The following is a 21,991-nucleotide window of genomic DNA, read 5'->3' as shown; positions in this document are numbered from 1 at the left end:
TAGAAAACTGTGATTGCAGATTTCTTTCTTCCACTAATCCAGAGTTTCTTAAACTGTGGGTTGCCAAAAATTTAGCAATTTTGTTATTACTTTAACTTATTATAATAATTTTACAATTACCAAATACTTTTAAATAATGTACCTGAAAATACGTAAAGATAAGACAATACAGACAAAGAAAAACCGAAAACATCTCAAAGCAATTTTTTTTTAATAATAGAAACTTTCATTTTACTTTAAAAATTAAAGTCAATGACCTAAAACTGCAATAGTACATTACAGTACAAGTGAAGAAACTGATAGTTTCACTCACACGTGTGTCGGATTTGTGCAATGCTTATGGGGTCCCGCAAAATAATCGTAAATATTAGGGGGTACCCACGCCCAAAAAGTTTAAGAAACCTTGCACTAATCAAAAAGTCACGTGCTTTACCATATTCGACTAAAGAAATAAATTTCCATATCGTTATCGCATTAATTCATTCCGCTCCCAATGAAAGTGCTACTTTCACCTTGGCTTAGCATCTTCCAGTATCAAGGCCATTCAAATTGAAGCTCTATTCATTACTTACACATTATCTAAGTAACACCTTCATTCATATTACTTCTCAAAAGTATGCATTAGTATCAGTAGTGTAGAACTCTTGGGCCTCTATGCAAAAACTTTTCTTGAGCCCATCCCCCAAAATTTAGATACTTAAAAAAAAAAAAAAAAAAAATAAAGGTTTTAGATTTTAATGGCCATCCAGAAGGGTTTTTTTACGCTCTCGCACTAAGCACGCAGTCTACCGGTCGCATATAAGCAAAATGTACACTGCTAGGACAACGGCTTGAGTTTGGCCAATTACAATCCAGATAAGGGTTTAACTCCGCCCACATGAGTGATGTCACATTTCTGACCTTTGTTTACATTTTGCTGTTCAGCATTGCGAAGTGTGTTCTTTCAACATTTTTAATCTGCAATATAAATTTGCTCTAGTGATGCTATTTTTTAAATTTTTCTTTAAAGTATTATTTCCTTACTGTTCCAGAAGGAATATAAATTTATGTCTCAAACTTTACAAAATTTCTTTCTATATATTGTATATTGTATATATATGCGTGCATGTGTATACACACACGTACATATATTTTCAATATATAATCATATGTGCATTATATGTATCATTATATGTGTGTATGCATATAAATACGAGGCATGTCCAGAAAGTAAGTTCCGTTTCAATTTATCTCTGCTGCAGCTCTGCGATCGCAGTTCTGCACATGCGCAGTAGACGCTCTGTATCAAGGAGAAGAAACGCGCGCCATTTGGAGATCGCTGTCAGTCACGTACGCTTTGTTGTGCTTGTTTACAATGTCGGTGTTGATTGAAAATCCCGCTGCTTGTGAAATCAGATCTGTGATTCGTTTTCTGAATGCGAGGGGTGTGAAACCTAGTGAAATTTATCAGCAAATTTGCGGACCAAAAGCGATGAGTGATTCAATGGTGAGAAGATGGGTCCGAAAGTTCAATGACGGACGTAGTGATGTGCACGATGAAGAACGAAGTGGGCGTCCATCTTTGGTTACAGAAGAACTGGTTCATGCGATTGATGACAAGATCCATGAAAACCAAAGGTTTACAATTAGTGCTCTTGCTATGGAATTTCCCCAAATTGCATGATCACTAATGCATGAAATTGTAACCGAAAAACTGAAATTTCGTAAACTTTGCTCACGTTGGGTACCAAAGATTCTTACTGAGCAACACAAAACAAAACGGATGGGTAGTGCACTTCAGTTTTTGACCTGTTATGCTGAAAGCGGCGAAGAATTTCTGACACAGATAGTCACAGGAGATGAAACTTGGGTTTCTTACGACACCCCTGAAAGTAAGCGGCAATCAATGGAATTGAGGCACACTTCATCCCCAGCAAAGGTTAAGCCGAAGCAAATCTTGACACCTCGAAAAATGATGTGCACAGTGTTCTGGGACTGGAAAGGCATCTTATTCATTGATTTCTTACCGTGTGGTCAAACAATCAGAGCAGATGCTTATTGCGAGACACTTTGGAAATTGCGCCGCGGAATACAGAATAAGCGCCGAGGATTGCTGTCAAAAAGTGTTTTTCTTCACGACAATGCACGACCACACACTGCAAATGTGACGAAAAACCTCTTACAGGGATTTGGCTGGGACGTGTTTGACCATCCTCCGTACAGCCCTGACTTCGCTCCTAGCGACTTTCATCTGTTCTTACATCTTAAGTCTTTCCTTGGCGGTCAACACTTCAACAATGACGACGAGCTGAAAGAAACTGTTTCCAACTGGTTGAAGACACAGGCGGCAAATTTCTATGAAGAAGGTATACAAAAACTTGTGCCACGCTATGACAAATGCCTGCAATATTTCGGCAGTTATGTGGAAATGTAGTTTAAGAGTTGTTGAATTTTGTGCAATAAATAACTTTTCTGTAGCTGTACACAATTTACTTTTATTACCAAACGGAACTTACTTTCTGGACGTACATTGTATGAGTGTGTGTATGCGTGTATTCATTTTTCAGGATGTCAGCTTTCTATCGAATAATCTAGAAAGCATTTTTCTCTTAATTTTTCACATCTACACATTCAGTTTTTTTAAATAATTAAGATGAATGTATTCATATTTAATATTTTTGCACAACTTGATTTATCACTTAAAAATGCATTTATTTAATTTTGTCTAAGGTGGGATGTGAATTTCAGCAGTACATGATTTTTAATAGTAGAATAATTTCTCTAAAGAAGCTTTTGTTTGTTTTTATTTTTAATTCCTTTAAAAGAAAATTACTTAATAATACAGTCAAAAGTCTTTGATCCGGACGTTCATAATCAGGAATGATCTATAATACGGACCTCAAAGCTACAAACTTTCTGCGCATGCGTAAACGCATAATGCGTTTGTGCATGCGCATAATACGTTTATGCATGCGCGTTTAATGTATTACGGATGGTATAAGCTAAGCTAAAACTATATAATTATCTATTTCAGTTAATCCAGACGTTCATAATCCGGAATGATCTATAATCCGGACCTCAAAGCTACAAACTTTCTGCGCATGCGTAAATGCATAATGCATTTATGCATGCGCATAATATGTTTACGCATGCGCGTTTAATGTATAACGGACGGTATAAGCTAAGCTAAAACTATCTAATTATCTATTTCAGTTAATGTCGCAGATTGCGTTGTTCCTTAATCTTCGAATTGGATCTGGCTTATTATTTTTTGCAGACTGTTAGAGAAATTTTATAAAAGAAAGCTTGAACTTTCGATTGTGTCAAATAGAATTTCCGATATATGTTTACTAATATGTAAAGGATCTACAAAGCGAAAGTATGTTTCGAAGTCCATTAAACAAAACATGGAATTGCTGCAAAAAATGGATAAAGGCTTATCCTTTGTTTCTCTAACCGTTCCGAAATCTGTTTATCAATTTCACTCTGCTCTGCGTGGGGGGGGGGACGTCGCGGCACGCAATGAACTGGAAGTTGATCTGTCAGCACTATCCTCATCTTCAGGGCAGATGTTTTTATTTTATTCAGCTTATAATTCCTTACAAAATGTAGTATTTCATCTTGATGTACTCCATCTTTGATATGATTTAAATCAAATTCCTCATCATTATAAATATCACGAATACACATCAAATAGTTTTCTGGTTGTAATTTTCTAATTTCGACTATGCGTAATGTATGCTTTATGCATGCACACATTGAAAGAAATGTTTAATAAAGTAAACAAATAAATATTAAACTGCTCTTCTTTTTTTTTTTTTTTTTTTTTTTTTTTTTTTTTTTTTTTTTTTTTTTTTTTGGTGTGTGTGTGTGTAAATTTTAATACCTTTTAGATCATAATTGCTCTTTATTTCTTATTTCATAAATTACGGTTTCATATTTTTAATTTTATAATTTCTGCATGCCATCTTACCAGATTTAAATTGATGATCTATAATCCGGAAAAACCGATAATTCGGAATCGCCGAAGTCCCGACGAGTCCGGATTAAAGACTTTTGACTGTATTAGAAATAATTAATCTATTACTCTTTACACATGTCTTAAATATGTTAATGGAAATTTTCATTCAATAGCTTATAAATGTATTTTATGCAGTATTTTAATTTAATAAGAACTAGTATTAATAAATGAATTTCTATTGCTTTCGTTATACATTTAGTTAAGAATTCAGTTTTCAGTGCATGTAATTATTCTCCTTTATGGCCCTCCACGCACAGCCCAAAAGCGGCTGACTGGAACGCTGATAGTTCGATCTGAGTTTGATTCCAGGTGGATAGGCTGGCTGCATGAGCACTTACCTGGTTTTCTACATGTGTAAGCATAAATATGAGGGGTTTTTTTTGGGGGGGGGTTATAAAATCTTCCACAAAGACATCCTTCCCACATAGACCTTGCATGCTTTCCATAATCAAATAAACCAAACCAAACTAACCGTCCAAGCAAAACAGCTCCTTAATAGAAATTATTCATATCTGTCAAGCAAATGACATTGACTAATGTAATAAATTGTTATCATACACACTAAGTCAAACTCAGAAGTTATTATTAATCATGCTTACAGAAACAAAGTACTTAATACCAGATTTTGTTGATTAATTTGCATTTTTAGAAATAGTTGAATAAATTTTTTATCTTTTATAAATAGAGTGAACCCTCTCTAAAATGACCACCAGCAGTTCTACATGATTTTAATTTTGTGCAGAGCTTGCCATCTCAAAGAGAAGATCTTCAGTACCAGAATTTTTTGTATATTGAGGAGAAATAGTTTCAGAGGTGATCACAAAGAAGAGGTTTGCCGTGTTGAAATAAATAATCTGTTTCTAACCTTTTTTGCAGGGTCTGGTTTATGTGATTATGGCGATGCCTCGAGGGCTATCTGCCTAAGGAGAGGGATGCCTTCGTCGAGGACTTTCTAAGGGAAACTTGTTTGTATACACGTTACACGCGGGGAAAACCATGATAATGTCCATGCAGCCTGTCTGTTTGCGGGATTCGAACTTCAGACTGAACTACCAATTACCAGTGTTCAGCGACTTTACTGCTCGCCGTTGGTGGGCACCTTTTTTCCAGGGATGGAAATGTTTTCTAAGTGTAGGACATAACATATCAGTCTAAGTCCATGTTAAGATTTGATCTAGGAAATGAATAATGTTGAAGCTGAAATTAAAATTATATAAATTTGAATGCCATGCATGTAATGTGAATCTCAAATTTATTTTCCTACAATGTGATTTTTTTTTAATGTAAAGATCAGGCTCTGGTATATTGATATATATATGTATATAAATTTTAAATATAGCATGACGTCTTATATTTGAGTATAATACTGAAAAATGTTAGACATATGAGAAAATAAATACAGTCAAAAGTCGTTAATCCGGACTCGTCGGGACTTCGGCGATTCCGGATTATAGATCATCGGTTTAAATCTGGTAAGATGGCTTGCAGAAATTATAAAATTAAAAATATAAAACCGTGATTTATGAAATAAAGAATAATTATGATCTAAAAGGTATCAAAATTTACAAAAAAAAAAAAAAAGCTTAATATTTATTTGTTTACTTTATTAAACATTTCTTTCAATGTAAGTTGTTTAAGTTGCTTCGTTTTATGTGATAATACTTTCTCTTTAATTCTATAAACAGACATAATTTCTTTTTCAGTTACAAAGTTCCGCTGTTAAAGTTCTATAATTGCTCTGTCGTGAATACCGACTGATTTGTCAATTGAAATTTTTTCGTTTTCAATAACTTCTGTATCACTTTCTTCTTTATCAGAAGCAAATTATAATGACGAGGAATTTGATTTAAATCATATCAAAGACGGCGTACATCGAAATGAAATACTACATTTAGTAAGGAATTATAAGCCAAATAAAATAAAAACATCTGCCCTGAAGATAAGGATAGTGCTGACAGATTAACTTACAATTCATTGCGCGCCACGACGTTTTGGCGTCCCCCCCCGGGCCGCAGAGCAGCGTGAAATTGATAAACAGATTTCGGAATGGTTTGAGAAAAGAAGGATATGCCTTTATCCATTTTTTGCAGCAATTCCGTCCGGATTATGGGTGTCAGAATTACGACTTTTGACTGTATATGTTTTTTTCACGTATTATGGAATATTCATTCCTGACTTAAGGGAACATGAAGTTACACAATTTCAAATCCACCAGAAAAATGTACGATAGTCACAATTTTGACAAAAGATCCTTTTCTTAAGTGATAAAAGGCTTTGGAGAACATAGATCAGGGTTGCCACGCTACCGGGAGAACCGGAAAAAGTCAGGGAATTCGAAAATTGACCAAAATATTCAGGGAAAAGTCAGGGAATTTAAGTATTTTTGTCAAAATCTGGAAAAGTCAGGGAAGTTCATACAACGATGCCGCCAAAAAAAGCGATTTTTGCGCCGACGTCGGAAGAGATAACTTTTTTGGCGAATTATGTATCACGTGAGTGTCATTCGGGTAGCTGGCATAGAGCCAATTTTCGCAGCTCCAATTTGATTGTCTTTTAGAAAGGCATCCCGCAACTTTTGGTTTCCAGTATTCTCGAGAATCGCATGTGCAGTGCATGAACTAAAGAAAGTACCTGTTCTCGTATAAAACAAAATGGGTTTAATCCTAGTATACGGTACCATGGAGGTTAGAATCAAAGAATATGTATTGTAAAGAAGGAAAACCTCTCTGCAACAGACGTGGCTCCGTTCCATCATAGAGGGAAACAGCTGTGCATGTCTGATATATCTGTCGCCGAAGCTCGAAACCGGTGTCGAAGTTCGAAGGTCACGTTATCAAGAGTTCATAAAATGAATATCGTTTAAAATTTCTTGAACGACTTGCGCTAAAAGGACGTGCCACGCACGTCGAGATGCTTTTGTCTCAAACCGTGAGCGACGTGAACACCACGTCGATAAGCATTTATCGCAAAAATGAAAATAACGTGGTGCACACGTCGGCTAACAACGAGATTGTTTATTTCTCGAGTTACAGCTCTGGATTGCACTCGCAGATGCGGAGCGGCGTAAATGAGACACTTTACCGCTTGTTATATTGTAGCGCACGGCACCGCAACCGTGAAGTTTAGTCTTAGCGCAAGTGGTTAAACTCTAAAGGAAAAGAAAATATTTTTTGGCGCAAGTAAATTAATTCACGGATTAGTTATTTTCAGGGGAAAAAAAAATTACGAAAATCCGTTTTTAAAATTATTGCGTGGATTTTTCGCAATAATTTTAAAAACGGATTTTTGTAGTTTTCTTTTTGTCAAAGAGCGTTTCTTCTTAACACGTGTTTCTCAATTTCCTGTACACAGCGCGAAGAGAGAAATTCTGGCTGCCAGGTTCCGTCGCCAAATCCCTTGGCAAATTTTCCCTCCGCATTCTAACGGCGTAATAGCATTTTACTTGTATGGAACCTTTTCTTCTTTACATAGACGTTCTTTGTTTAGAATAATAATGGGATTTGGCGACATCATGATGCGCAGTAAACGGGTCATTTTGGTCTTGGCGACAATTTTCAAAATCGTGCCAAAGCCTTACCGTATGTATACTAGAATTTTACCGCAAAATCTTTTTTTTTTTTTTTTTTTTTTTTTTTTTAATAAATACCTTGCCATTTTGCAGTAAAATAAAAAATAGTAATCAGTCATCTAGGCTAGCCATGTAATATAACTATATTCGCTAAAATATCGTTGATTATTGTAATTCAATTTTTAAGTAATTATTTTTATGTTATTCATATAATTTAATGTTGCTTCTTCCCTCTAAATTTATTTATTATTAGTAAATAATATTTCCAAATTTCAGGAAATTTTCTCTGGCATAATCCTAATATTAATTATAGCAGTATGATGACATACCGTCACGGAATTTAATGCACATATTTTTTCCTTATGTATGCTGCAAAATAAATATAAAATACCTCAATTTATTAAAATAGATTTCTTTCTTTCGTTTAGCTGCAGAATGTCTGCAAAAAAAGCCTTATTTTATTCCAGATTGGGAAGATTCTAATCTCAATCTTCAGTGGAGAAAACAACAACTATTATAATTATATTTGTGTTTTCAAGTGTTAAGGTGCCTTTTAAGAACATACCTCACGCAAATTAAATTTACCTAAAATCTAACCTAACTATTTAGCATTGCGTTGTGATTTATAAGGATCGGATTAGCCTCGTGTTGAACTGGTGATGATCATGAGTAATAATTAAATAAAACATACATTTGTTATCCAATGTATATATCTTAAATTTTATTAAGTTTCTTAAGTGGAAAACTAAACAAAATTATCAAACAAAGTATACCAAGAATAATTAAGAATAAATGTCCTCTGGGATTTATTGAATAATTAAGTGAATTTGCTACACAATATAAGTAATACCATAATTAATTTACCTCTTAGCACAGCCAACGTACATTACGCGGATAGACTGGAATTTTCTTGAAACACACCTGGAAAACCTGGAAAAGTCAGGGAATTTCATTCTTCTGTTTGAGTGGCAACCCTGATAGATGCTAATTAGAAATGCGTGCTAAATACGAGGCCATTGCCATCCACATAAATGCACTGTATTAATTTTAATACTCTTTTAGGTTCTTACGTATTATCCCTTTGACCAGCCAAATAGCATGATTTAGTGCAAATTATGGATGACTCTCCCCTTAAGTAATTCCATAGAAATGATTGGTGCTTGGTTCTCATAGCCCAAATTTCCACAAACGATCAGTGGGATAATACATAAGTATCCTATTTTATATTGACATGAATGAAAACTAAATTTTTATCATATACCTTTCTACTAAAAAAAAATTTTGGTCCTTGGTTTGGTTATTTAATTATGCAAAGCACTCACATGCTATCTGCTTAACAGGAGGGATGCTTTCATAGAGGACTTTCAAAGGGAAACTGGCTCTTATACACATTACACCTGAGGAAAGCCATAAAAGCGCCCATGCAGCCAATGCATTTCTGCTCCTTTTAGCCAGCCAACGTACATTACGCGGATACGTACAGCCATAAAAGCGCCCATGCAGCCAATGCATTTCTGCTCCCTTTAGCCAGCCAACGTACATTACGCGGATAGACTGGAATTTTCTTGAAACACACCTGGAAAACCTGGAAAAGTCAGGGAATTTCATTCTTCTGTTTGAGTGGCAACCCTGATAGATGCTAATTAGAAATGTGTGCTAAATACGAGGCCATTGCCATCCACATAAATGCACTGTATTAATTTTAATACTCTTTTAGGTTCTTATGTATTATCCCTTTGACCAGCCAAATAGCATGATTTAGTGCAAATTATGGATGACTCTCCCCTTAAGTAATTCCATAGAAATGATTGGTGCTTGGTTCTCATAGCCCAAATTTCCACAAACGATCAGTGGGATAATACATAAGTATCCTATTTTATATTGACATGAATGAAAACTAAATTTTTATCATATACCTTTCTACTAAAAAAAAATTTTGGTCCTTGGTTTGGTTATTTAATTATGCAAAGCACTCACATGCTATCTGCTTAACAGGAGGGATGCTTTCATAGAGGACTTTCAAAGGGAAACTGGCTCTTATACACATTACACCTGAGGAAAGCCATAAAAGCGCCCATGCAGCCAATGCATTTCTGCTCCCTTTCATATCAAAAATCAAACTTATTAATCAAATTATTATTATTATTAATCAAAAATTGATTAAATTAAAAAAAATATGAAATAAAATAATAAAACAAACTGTAAATTCAAATTTCGGACTTCCTGGTTTACATATTCAGGTGGAGGACTACGTTATTCAGAATTTAATGGCTTAACTTAATTAGGTTCCATCGGTCGTTTTTTCAAAATGCGAGAAGCACACAGTCATACATGAGAAATCTTCATTCTTTAATTCCTTTTAAAAATAATACAAAGTGATAATATTTGTTGGCAACAATCTAAAAAAGGATAAGCCGTTTATAGTGAACCATTGCTATACATATTATATTAAACTGTAAAGAATCTCTCATATTGATCAATTTAATTTTCAGTTTAATATTAGGAATGATTTTTGAATTTGGTTTAACTGAAATGCAGAAGATGAACAGATTAAATATACGAACAAAATTAAACACTCCAAATGACATATTGAGAAAGATGTGAACTTCAAATAACATACTACGGTTTCTCTTTTAATTTGTAAAGTTCATTTCAAATTAAAGTACCATAATCATGCCATGTTACTTCTTTGATTTATAATTAAAAGGTATATCTATTCATTATTCGATCGTAATAACGAGATATATAAAAACAAAATAATACATCAAATAGTTATATAAAATTAAAATAACATTAGTATACTAAAAAAAATTATCATACCTGTTTTCAAGCATCTTGTAATTGTAGTTTAATTATCGTGTAACTGTAGTTCATTTAATCTTCCTTTTAGTGAAACAAAATCACTACATAATATGATTTTTTTTAATAAAAATCTACTTTTAATGATGTCAGTTTCTTTTAGTTGTTGGTTTTATTGTATTAAAGTTATGCAGGTATATGAATCATTTCATGGGTATTGAAAACCTATTACAAATTAAAATTGAAGGTTTTATGCATCTCTTGCTCAAATACTTTATGTGTCCCTAGAAGCATAATAACTTAATTGCTGAGAGGTTGCTGAAAATTCTCATTTATGTCCTGAGTTTGATTCTCTAATAAGTATTTATTTTTATAGTAGGAAACCGAAATAAAACCAATTGTTTTGAAAAATTGGCCTAATTTCTCTTGTAAAAATTATCAGTCTGGGGAAAGCAGACTGAAATCCTATTTCAAATTCACTGAAGAGCTTTCTTACAAAATCTGGAAAGACGGCACGTTTAATTCATTGACTGTATAAACACAGAATGTTCGGAAAGGTCTCTGTAAGCTCATTTTACTACATATTGATTCTGTGCGTTTACATCCAATAAAATGAATTACATAATACTATGAAAACGGCTTCCACATAGACGGGGGGTGTAAAATATACAAAACAAATAAATTTTTATACGGATTTTATGGAGGCAAATTTCTCCTTATTAATAAATCATTCGTTATATTTTAATTATTTAAACAAAATTATCCATACATTTACGTGCAAACTTTGCAAAGATTCAATACTTCGCGAAATCTCGGCTTGTTTCTGATTAGGTGTACTCATATCTTAAAACATAATGTCACTAAACTATAGAAATTTCTATTATTCATTCAACAATGAATGTTTGTTTTATGCTGAAGTGTCCTGCTTTTCATTTTATATGGAACTGTCATGAGTGGAAATAGTATGAAAGTGCTGTAAAGGAAGCTCTGGATGCAAACAAAAAATTACCAAGACCAAAGCCTAGGAGCAGTGCTTCACTAGTTATATTGTGCAGAGGCTAGCCTAACTAACAACTATCAAAGTATCACTCGTAGTGCGAGGTTGAGCCCCTCCTTTCATTCTTACCTGCATGGGGTACCCACGCTTTTTCTTCCGATAAAAGCTGCCTTTTTTACCCTTTCCTCTTCTTTCCAAAAGGAGAAATAGATTTACAACTAATAGAATTTTTACAGCTGTGTAAAGTATCTGAGCGATAGAGAGGAAAGTATTTTATTCTTTTGCATGAACTGAGAACTGACCTACAGAAAGCACTTTTATACAATTCTTTTCATTTTGTGCTCATACTCGAAGAGAAGCAAACAATAAAATTATACTTGAGACAAACCTATAATAATTTTGTGTAATATTTTTATAATTTTTATATTTATCTAATTTTTATTCGTTATTCATTCAAAGATTACAGTTTATCTCCATCTTTTTTCCTCCTCCTTTCCACTCTTTTTTGTGTAGTGTGGTTTTATGGTTAAATTAACTTTTAATTATTAAACTCCATCCACAGCAGAGCATACACAATGAAAATAACCTAGGATTTGAACTCTAAAATTCTTTCCCACTTTTATATACTCCCTTCATTATCGAATTGCAAGCAGCGATTGCTGTTGTATGCCCTCGAGTGTGCTTTGTAGTACTTGCAGTGTTCTGGATCTGTCACTTTGGACTTTTGAGCAAATATGATTGTCTTAGTACCTATTTATTTAGATTTTAACTGAATAATTCCCCTGAATATGTGATGTATGACTCCAGAAAAGGCGTGACTGATGCTTATCTGGGCGAGTGTTATGCACTGAATAATTTTTATTGCATTGTTAAAAGTATTGGAGATCTCGTCGCCTAATGACCTGATGGTCAATGGCCTGGCATTTGTTTAATAATTAAGACAATTCTCAAGACCCGTTCGCGGCCAAACGTTAAAATAGCTGAATATTGCTAGATCGACCATTGTTCAAATCCCCAAAGAAGTTCCTGCATGGGGGTTTTCGTAATTTTCCCCACGCATAATGCGGATAGGAGCCAATTCCACTTAGAAAGCTTCTCATGAAGACATTCCTTTCTTTAGGCAAACTGCTTTCGTATGCTTTGCTGTAACCAAAATAATCCAGTCCAAAGCAATGTTTAAAAGCTACAAACAGAACAAGAAACAGTTTCAATTAAAAATGCCAGGGTTTTAATTGGAATAACATTAATGAAGTTTAAAAAAATTCTTCTGAAACTCTTGTAAATTTCTCCTATGTTTTTTATCCTTCATCACGTGATCATCAATTACTCCAAATATACGAAGCCGCAAATCACAACAATATCTTAAAAAATTGATGATAACGTATGAAAATCCTGTTCACACCTATTTACATCTAATACGTACAGCGACAAGCTGAAATAATCATTGAAATTTAGGTAAGTATGCTTACCTAGGTAAAGATCTTTCATCTGATAATTAAGACACAATAACACGCCGAATAAATACTAATTCAGAAGTCAAACAACAAAAATCAGCGTTGATTTTCAAAATTTTCACAGGACTAGTTTCGATGGTTTTACCGAACCACCATCCTCAGCTGCAAAACCACAAATGAACAAGATAGGAAATAATGATTCGATAAGTTAAGAAAGCATTGACAAGAATAAGCAAGTGGCGCCATCTGTTGCTGAAAACATAACTAAAACATAATTTCTTTAAAGGCCAAAGGCAAAGATGGATTGGAATTAGGATCGTTAACAAGAACAGAAAGATTTTTTTAAATGTGAAATGCCTCTAGAAAATCCAGTTCTCCAATGGAAGATGTTTTTTGAATAATTTTGGCAGCAGAAAAATTGAAAGTGTGATTTTCAGACCAACAATGTTGAGCAACAGTACACTTATGTGTTTCCTTTTTTCTAACATATGCCTCATGTTCCTTGACACGAAATTTTAAGGCTCTCTTAGTTTGGCCAATGTAAATTAAACCACACTGCCAAGGAATCCTATTAATACTCCAAGAATTCATATCCGGAATGGGGTCCTTGAGTATGGGACTCGGAATTTTATTGATGGGAGAATAAACAACCCGAAAGTTAAATTTCTGCAAAATATGTGCAACTTTATAGCTAATTGATGGAAAGAAGGGAATGACAACAGAATTTTTATAATCTCCTAAAACAAGAGTGTGCCTTTTAGTGTGTTGAGATAAGAATTTTTTAACTGCTTGATTAATAATGTTGGGTGAAAAGCCCCTGTCAATAGCTATTGCTTCCTGGCTGATATCTACATGCATTATTATGAATCAAAATTGTTTGAAACTTTAAACTTCCCGGTATGGTTCCGCTACGTAGACAATACTTTTACCCTGTTTGAAGGTAATAAAGATGATTTAAATAAAGTTCTTTCAACAATGAATTCTATTGATCCTGCTATTCAGTTCACTTTTGAACTTGAGACTTGCAATTCTCTTCCGTTTCTCGACATTTTGGTTACACGTAACACATCCAACTTCAGTACTACGGTTTACCGTAAACCTTCATCGGGTTGCCTTCCACCACACTTTAAATCATGTCATCCGACTAAACAAATGTTAGCTTCATTCTATTCCTATGTTTTCCGTGCTCTTCAAGTCTGCTCCTCCAAACTAGCCCTCGATGAAGAACTAAATTATTTAAAAGTAATAGCTATTGACAGGGGCTTTTCACCCAACATTATTAATCAAGCAGTTAAAAAATTCTCATCTCAACACATTAAAAGGCACACTCTTGTTTTAGGAGATTATAAAAATTCTGTTGTCATTCCCTTCTTTCCATCAATTAGCTATAAAGTTGCACATATTTTGCAGAAATTTAACTTTCGGGTTGTTTATTCTCCCATCAATAAAATTCCGAGTCCCATACTCAAGGACCTCATTCCGGATATGAATTCTTGGAGTATTAATAGGATTCCTTGCCAGTGTGGTTTAATTTACATTGGCCAAACTAAGAGAGCCTTAAAATTTCGTGTCAAGGAACATGAGGCATATGTTAGAAAAAAGGAAACACGTAAGTCTGCTGTTGCTCAACATTGTTGGTCTGAAAATCACACTTTCAATTTTTCTGCTGCCAAAATTATTCAAAAAACATCTTCCATTGGAGAACTGGATTTTCTAGAGGCATTACACATTTAAAAAAATCTTTCTGTTCTTGTTAACGATCCTAATTCCAATCCATCTTTGCCTTTGGCCTTTAAAGAAATTATGTTTTAGTTATGCTTTCTTAACTTATCGAATCATTATTCCCTATCTTGTTCATTTGCGGTTTTGCAGCTGAAGATGGTGGTTCGGTAAAACCATCGAAACTAGTCCTTTGAAAATTAATGCTGATTTTTGTTGTTTGACTTCTGAACCTTTCATCTGCTTTGCCATTAATTATTATTTGATAATTTGCAATCAAAGAGCTGACAAAGCAGACAAAATACCTACAAAGTAAAGTTGTTATAATTTCCGCAAATTTAAAGGATTTTTCGTAATTTTGCCACATAATAAATAAAAAAAATCATGAATTTTTCTGATTTATATTGAAGTTTCGAGATGGTTTCCAGTGTTTAAATGCTTTTAATGTTTGTCGGCATCCTTGAACAATCCATTTTCGAATACAAACTATGTTACATGATAGCAGATTAGGTCACAGACGACCGAGCAGGGTTCAAATAGCAGCAAATGGTCTGGTAGCATGGGTGATTTCGTGATTTTTCACGTGTATAGCATGGTACAAGCCAGTTTTACTTAGAAAAGTCCTCAACAAAGGCATCCCTTCATTTATGCAGGTAGCCCTTGTGTGCTTTGCCATAATGAAATAAATAACCAAACCAATGATGATAACAGATACCAAATTTTAAAAAAATCTGTGGGGCGTATAACGTATTACATTATGCTATCAGCTTAAATCAAGATCTTAATCTCTCGTAACGATTCTATTAACACCGGCAAAGCTTGATTGTTTGAAAATAAATATGACTTAATGCATTGTTATCTAACAGATTCTTTGAAAAAAAGTGTAAGTGAAATTCCTCGGCTGTGAAATATTCGCCGAATTTAACGTTTTATCTTTCGAGATGTTCCTTAATTTCCAATTATGCCATCCTTCCAGCAATGAAATAACTTATACTACATGATGCAAGAAAAAATATTGAAATATTGAATGGGCAAAATTTACTTTAACATAAAATAACATACTATACCTAATATTTGAAGACTATTTTAAATCCGTTTTAGTTACACTTAATTTCAATGCATTCAATGAAATGCTGACCTAATATATAATGTGATTATTAAAAAAATATGAGTATAATTTGAATGCATTCTTTTTCTGTGATTAAGTTCTATAATCAATATCAGTTCAGTATTCAAAATTTTATGTATAATGGTTCAAAATTGGTAACTGAGGCAGTTTTAAAGACATCCCTAAAGCTCTCTGAAAAAATATCGAATGATCTTTCCACGTTCTCGAATAACCCTTAGCTGAATATTTATTAATAGTATTAGTCAAGTAATTAATCATTTGAATTATATTTAGCGGAGAGCCAAACATTGCTCTTGAGAAATTTTTTGTTGAATTCGCTAACTCGTTAAAGCTTCCAGACTCTGCAGATGACTATTGAAAGTGTTCAACGTTTTGCTATCTTGATTGGCTAATGAAAAGCTTTCGATGTTTTGTCCTCCTGAATTGCTTTTTGCAGGGGATTATATACATTCGAAACCTGTTCAACTGTGCAGACAATCTACAACACAGGCGTGAAAAAATTCGCTAAATTTCCTAATTGGTGAAAGCTGCAATGACGTTACCGAAACCTTTAGGTTTGCAAAGTATTTGAATACAGGGTTCGTACAATCCTTCAGAGTCCTTAAAAGTCCTTAAATTTTTTTAAATCAATTTTTGCTCCTTAAAAGTCCTTAATTTTGGCCAAAATCAGTAGAAGGTCCTTAATTTTAATCATCTGAAATTTCTGTCTGTTTTTATGACTGCCGTTTTGAGTGTGAATTAGCATTTTGGAAGAATATTTTTGGCGATTCACTGACGTATATGGTTATCTTTTGAATGGGTTCATGGGTTATAATTCGTGTTTATTTCTAATTATGGGATACTCGAGTTTCTAAGTAAGAAGTGAAACATAATCATTTCAAAATTCATTTTTTTCTAATAACGAGCTCTTAAACAACTTTTCGCATTTGGGGTTGTGAATTCTTTTATTAAATGGTTCTAAGTTTGACAACTTGTCAACGTTTTGGCGATTTTTAAGATCAGTTTCTATAGCAAATTTTTAATTCCGAGATCTGAGAATTTTTCGGCGATTTTCTTTTTAAGCATCATAACATTATTCATAACTGTTCTTATTTGACATAACATTGATTATAAAATAACATGACATAAAATTTTTGATAACATTTAATAATGATTTGACATAAAATTTATCATAACATTGATAAATTTCATTAAAATAATGGTAATATATTAGAATTATATTTAAAAAATAACATTAAAATAAAACATTTTTATTTTTCGCTGTCATGTTATAGTTTCATTTTGGCAACAACTTATACAATATTTTAAATCTGAAAAATAAACAAGGTATGTAGCTATAAAGCATAATTTATGAAACAGCTCTTAGTAAAAGCAAAATTAGCTATGTAATTAATTAAAATGTCTTCTTTTTAATTTTTTCATAGTAAGCTTTTTTTCCCATGTAATTGTCTTAAATTATTCAAAATTCTCAGAACATACATCAGTTTTCTCTATAAAATTAATTTTACACTTTTTCTTTCCTTTTTTTTCAAAATATATCTGGCTTTTTGCTGTTATAGAATTGGTTGGAATAATTTTTCTTTAGTATTTTTGACATTGCAGCATGGAAAATTTAGAAGGATTTGAAGGCAAGATTTATAGACCCACGATTCTAGAAGATTCGAGAAATATGTGACAAAATGAAAAATGTTTCCATGGTATCAATATTCAAGACGTGATGGATGCATTTTACAGAAAGCTTGCAATGAATTTCTTACTTTTTGGAGAACGTCTGGAAGAATAATGGAAGCATAATACTTGAATGTTTTACTCCTGATACTAGAATCTTTTTTCTTAACATGTTTATCTTCCCTCTATTTTCTCTACTTTTCACTAGACAAAAGCATGGAAAGTATCAAAAATGCTTCTAATCTTGGGCAGCCATTATAGAAAGAAATTTTTTTATTAATAAAGAAATTGAAAACTTACAATTTAGAAGATTCATATACTATGTCTAAATGTATCATACACCGAGCTGGTGCTATGCATTTTCCCACCTGATGCAATCTCTGTGTATCCTAAATTCTGCTGCCTAGTGCCTATCTAAATTCTGCTTCCAATGCCTGCTCTAAATTCTAAAAGTTTGCCATTTCTAGATTTTTTTTTGTTCTGTGCGTCACTAAATTCTAAAAATTCTGCCACACCAGCTCTGTAACCGGCCTTTACTGTATATATTTCATATTTCTTCTGAATGTTTATATTACTAAAGAAATAAAATTAGCTGCTTTTTCTGCACATTCTAAATGCATTTAGTGTTTTTTAAAATAACAGAAATCCTTAATTAAATCCAAAAATTCTAAAATTTAAAGGAAACACGTTGAAGAAAGAAACCGAATACATAAAGAAAATTATTCTTCAAAGATATGTGCAGTTATTATTATGTAAATTACCCAATTGTTTATAATTTCAGCCTTTACTATAACTTCCCATTTCTATTTCCTCATATGATAGAGTTACTGAGCCAGATTAAATTTAAATTAAATTGTATAATTTTTTACCATTAGTCCACGTTTTTAGTTTGAATTTGACTGTTCTTCTTTAATTATGTCACCGTAAGCTGTAATTGACTTTGTTAGCATCAGAACATGCCTTAATGTTCTTTGTCTGATATTGTAGTTACTTTCAGACACGGTGATAATTTGATTCATGTCTATTGGTTGGGGTTGGGACTATTTAACTTTTACCAGATCAAGTAAACCCTCATAGGTACATTGTGGAGAGGTTGACAAGTTAGGAGATAAAGCACACAGAAACTAGCGAGAACATTGGTTTGCATATTAAAACAAAATTCTAATTATTGTCTGAAAAGATCGATAATTAAAGAGAAGGAAATCAATATAAACTAGCCAAAATGTTTGGGAAGCCTTGTAGAGACATTAGGTATTTTTGAAAGCAGGAAAGATGAAAAATTAACAATGCCTTTGCTGGGAATTGAACAGCGGACCTCTGAAATATCGGACCACTACACGAAGGCTCGCCAAGAAGGTGGGAGAAATACCTTATAGGCTTATAGGCTTCAAATTAAAATGATGAATAAATATTTTGTTGAGTGTTGTTGTATGTGTATCCAAATATCGTTTAAGAATCAGTGTCATAAATTACATGTATTTTAAACTGCGAAATTTTATTAAATTTTAATTTTAATAGAGCTTTTTTTAACAGATATTGTTAAAAAATAAAATTTAATAGTGGCCATGTAAATCCATAGTGACTAAGGTTATCTAATTACCTAATTTAATTATTTATAACTAACTACTTACCCTTAAAAATTTTCTCTACATATTAAAGTGAGTTATTGTCTTTCATTAATACTTACTGTGGTCACGAGATAAAACACAAAAATGTAAAAATTCAAGTAAAACTTATTCTTTGCATCTACTTAGGCTTATAATATATATAAAACAACTTATCACCTTGGTGCTTTAATGGCTTATTGGAACATTAAAGTATATTAACTGCATTACAACCCCTGGAACTCTATGCAAAGCTATGACATTAACTGCATTAAGCAGAGCCTGACTAACTTTCAACACTTGCCAACTGTGCCTACATCAGGCCTTTCAAGTTTGTTCTAATCAGCAGGTCTCTCTATAGACAAGCAGCAGAGGGACAACATTCAGTCTTTTGTTATGAATCATGCTGATTATGATCTCACTTCTCATTTTAACCTATGCCATTTGACATAAAATCTCCATATTATTTGCTAAACCTCTAGACTGACCAAGTATGTGACAAAATGAGACATTAAAAAAAAAAAAAAAAAAAGTCAGCATAAAGCTAACTATTAGTAAAACGTAAATGTCACTTATCTTCTTTCAAATATGTCCAACTATTCTAAGTGTAAAATATTTTATGCTATTTGATAAACTGCATGAAGCTTATTTTTAGGATGGTATTACAAAAGTGAAATTCAGACATAGAATAATATTTTTAATTGAATATATTCAGTTCCCATTTGCTCATAGGTCCTTAATTTTTTTTCATTAATGGTCCTTAAAAGTACTTAATTTCCGTGTGCGGAAATGTGTACGAACCCTGGAATATAATCTATATATGTACACATTTTGTGCTGTAGAAATAAGATTTTGATGAATGAAACGTATCATGGTGAATCTGTAAATGTTACTTCATTTCCTAAGATAAAAATATTAACCATTTTAATGCAGAAAAATTAAATATTAACCGAAAACTGACTATCCGCCGAAATGGAGTTGTGGCGCCCACTATTTTTGAATATTGATACTAATTGAAAAAAATGCTAAAAAAATTTATTTTGCAAATATTTATTTATAACATGATAAAGTATGCTATTTTTTTTAATTCAGCAGACTTTCGAGGATGTATTCTATGTAGCAGCAGACTTTTTCAGTACGGCACTGCATTTTTTTATAAGATAATAAAGGGCTAAATTTGCTTATGTTGAACGAATAGGCAGACATTTGTCAACAAACCGCCTTAAATGAAACAGCTTTTTATTATCTAGAAAGGAGAAAAAAGGTTTTCACCCCTCCCCAACACATAATGGTAGTTAATTTAACAGCTACTGATAATAATCTAATTTTTTTATAATAAAATAATTGAATTTATTCATTTAACACCATAATTGCCTTACATCAGCGGTTCTCAACCTAACGTGTACCACCTAACCAAAAACGGAAAACCTTTAGTACCACCACGAAATGGTTATTTTTTAGTTTCTAAGTAAAAATATTTTTGCCATTTGCACAACCTATCGGATAGTTTTATTAAATATGCACATGTAAAAATTCTCAGATTAAAAATTGGTTTATTATTTTAACTATCAAAATTTAAGTTATAATATTTTAATTCTAAAATTAGCTGTGATTTAAGAGAGATCAATTTATTTATGTCTGATTTTATTTCACTTAGTTTTATCCATAAACTAGGATCCATTTTTAATTTTATTCTATATTTATTTTTCAAATATAGCGTGGAAAAAAATCCTTATTCACACAAATAGGTTATGCAAAACGGCAATAAAAATTGAATAGCTTTATTTGAAAAGCCTTTAAATTCTTTTTTCGTTACAGCCAAGAAGTGTATTATTTTTTAAATATTCAGTTAGAGTTTGATCGCAGAAAATTTCTATCAATTGTTCATTTTCCTTACGAGATTTTTGAATGTAATTTTTTAAAATATACTTTGTTTCTGTGCGTACCACCTATTTTTCTCTTGCGTACCACCAGTTGAGAATCCCTGCTTTACATTATTCATTAATTTAGTGTTCATATTCATCCATATTGATCTTTATTATTTCGCAAAAATTTCCCAGTGTGTGTGTGTGTCAGATTGGATTAAAAAGTTTAAGAATTCAGTGAAAAGAATTGATACAGATATATAGCATAGATAAGATAGAAAAAAGTTCATTTTTAAATAATCTCATGGAATGACATTTTTAATGATATATTTGCCTTTTTTACCAAAATAGGTTGATGATGGAGTCCCTGTTTTCCTTAAGAAGGGTGCTTCTGACAGACTCGTGTTTGGTGGTATTTGTCTTGGCATGTTTGTGACTTTTTGCATGGCAATGGATACACTTCGTAGAATTATTGCTCCGAAACGAAATGCGTAAAGCTTCGGTATTTAGATTCATAATTGTGATGCATTATATCTATGTAGAGTTTTGATGTTAATTACAAGAAAATATGATTATCATTAAAATGAATAAATGTTTCTTAAATTTTGTCTTGTATCTTGAATATGTTTGATTTATAGAATGTTATACTAAGTGTTTTTATTAAAATGTAGAATGTGTATATTTGAATGACACATAACAGTTTGTCATTATTCAATCATTTTGTACAGTTCTTATATATTTCAAGTATGAAGTAATAATCAGAAACTTGCAAAAATGTGAAAGAAAAATAACTTTCAGTCTACTTATATGAGTGTCACGCTGAAATTTATTAGATACAGCTATATGGTGCATTTTTGCTGGAGGAAACTGCTTGGTAAGAAGGCAGACAGTCTCCTCCAGCATCGGTACACTTTTGTAAAAGAATTTTCCAAAGATTAAATGCTTCATGCAGGGTTTGTACGGTCCTTCAGAGTCTGTAAAAGTCCTTGGGTTTGGGGAATCAGTTTTTCACTTTTAAAAGTTCTTAATTTTAATAATCTGAAATTTCTGTCTGTTTTTGCGACTGCTATTTTGAATGTGAATTAACACTTTGGAAAAATATTTTTAGCGACTCATTGACAAATATAGTTAGTTATCTTTTGAATGGGTGAATAAGTTTTCATTTTTGGGAATGTGAATTTTTTATTT

The 21,991-nt window shown here is 32.6% G+C and overlaps 1 protein-coding gene across 2 annotated transcripts in view; it reads left to right on the top strand.

Moving 5' to 3' along the window:
* LOC118205118 (uncharacterized) overlaps positions 1-21,418 on the top strand; it is a 36,066-nt gene extending 14,648 nt beyond the window's left edge. For both annotated transcript variants that reach the window (XM_085815993.1, XM_085815992.1), the window contains exon 3: positions 21,155-21,418. In XM_085815993.1, coding sequence (XP_085672119.1) covers positions 21,155-21,298 — 144 coding nt within the window. In that variant the 3' untranslated portion in view covers positions 21,299-21,418. The remainder of the gene's footprint in view (positions 1-21,154) is intronic.
* The last annotated feature ends 573 nt before the right edge of the window (positions 21,419-21,991 follow it).

The sequence above is a fragment of the Stegodyphus dumicola genome, chromosome 4, assembly GCF_044657685.1.
Source record: "Stegodyphus dumicola isolate Sdum_Otavi_A_Nest chromosome 4, ASM4465768v1".
Taxonomy (NCBI): Eukaryota; Metazoa; Arthropoda; class Arachnida; order Araneae; family Eresidae; genus Stegodyphus; species Stegodyphus dumicola.
Note: the sequence above shows the minus strand (reverse complement) of the source record. Positions and strands in the feature narration are given on the sequence as shown.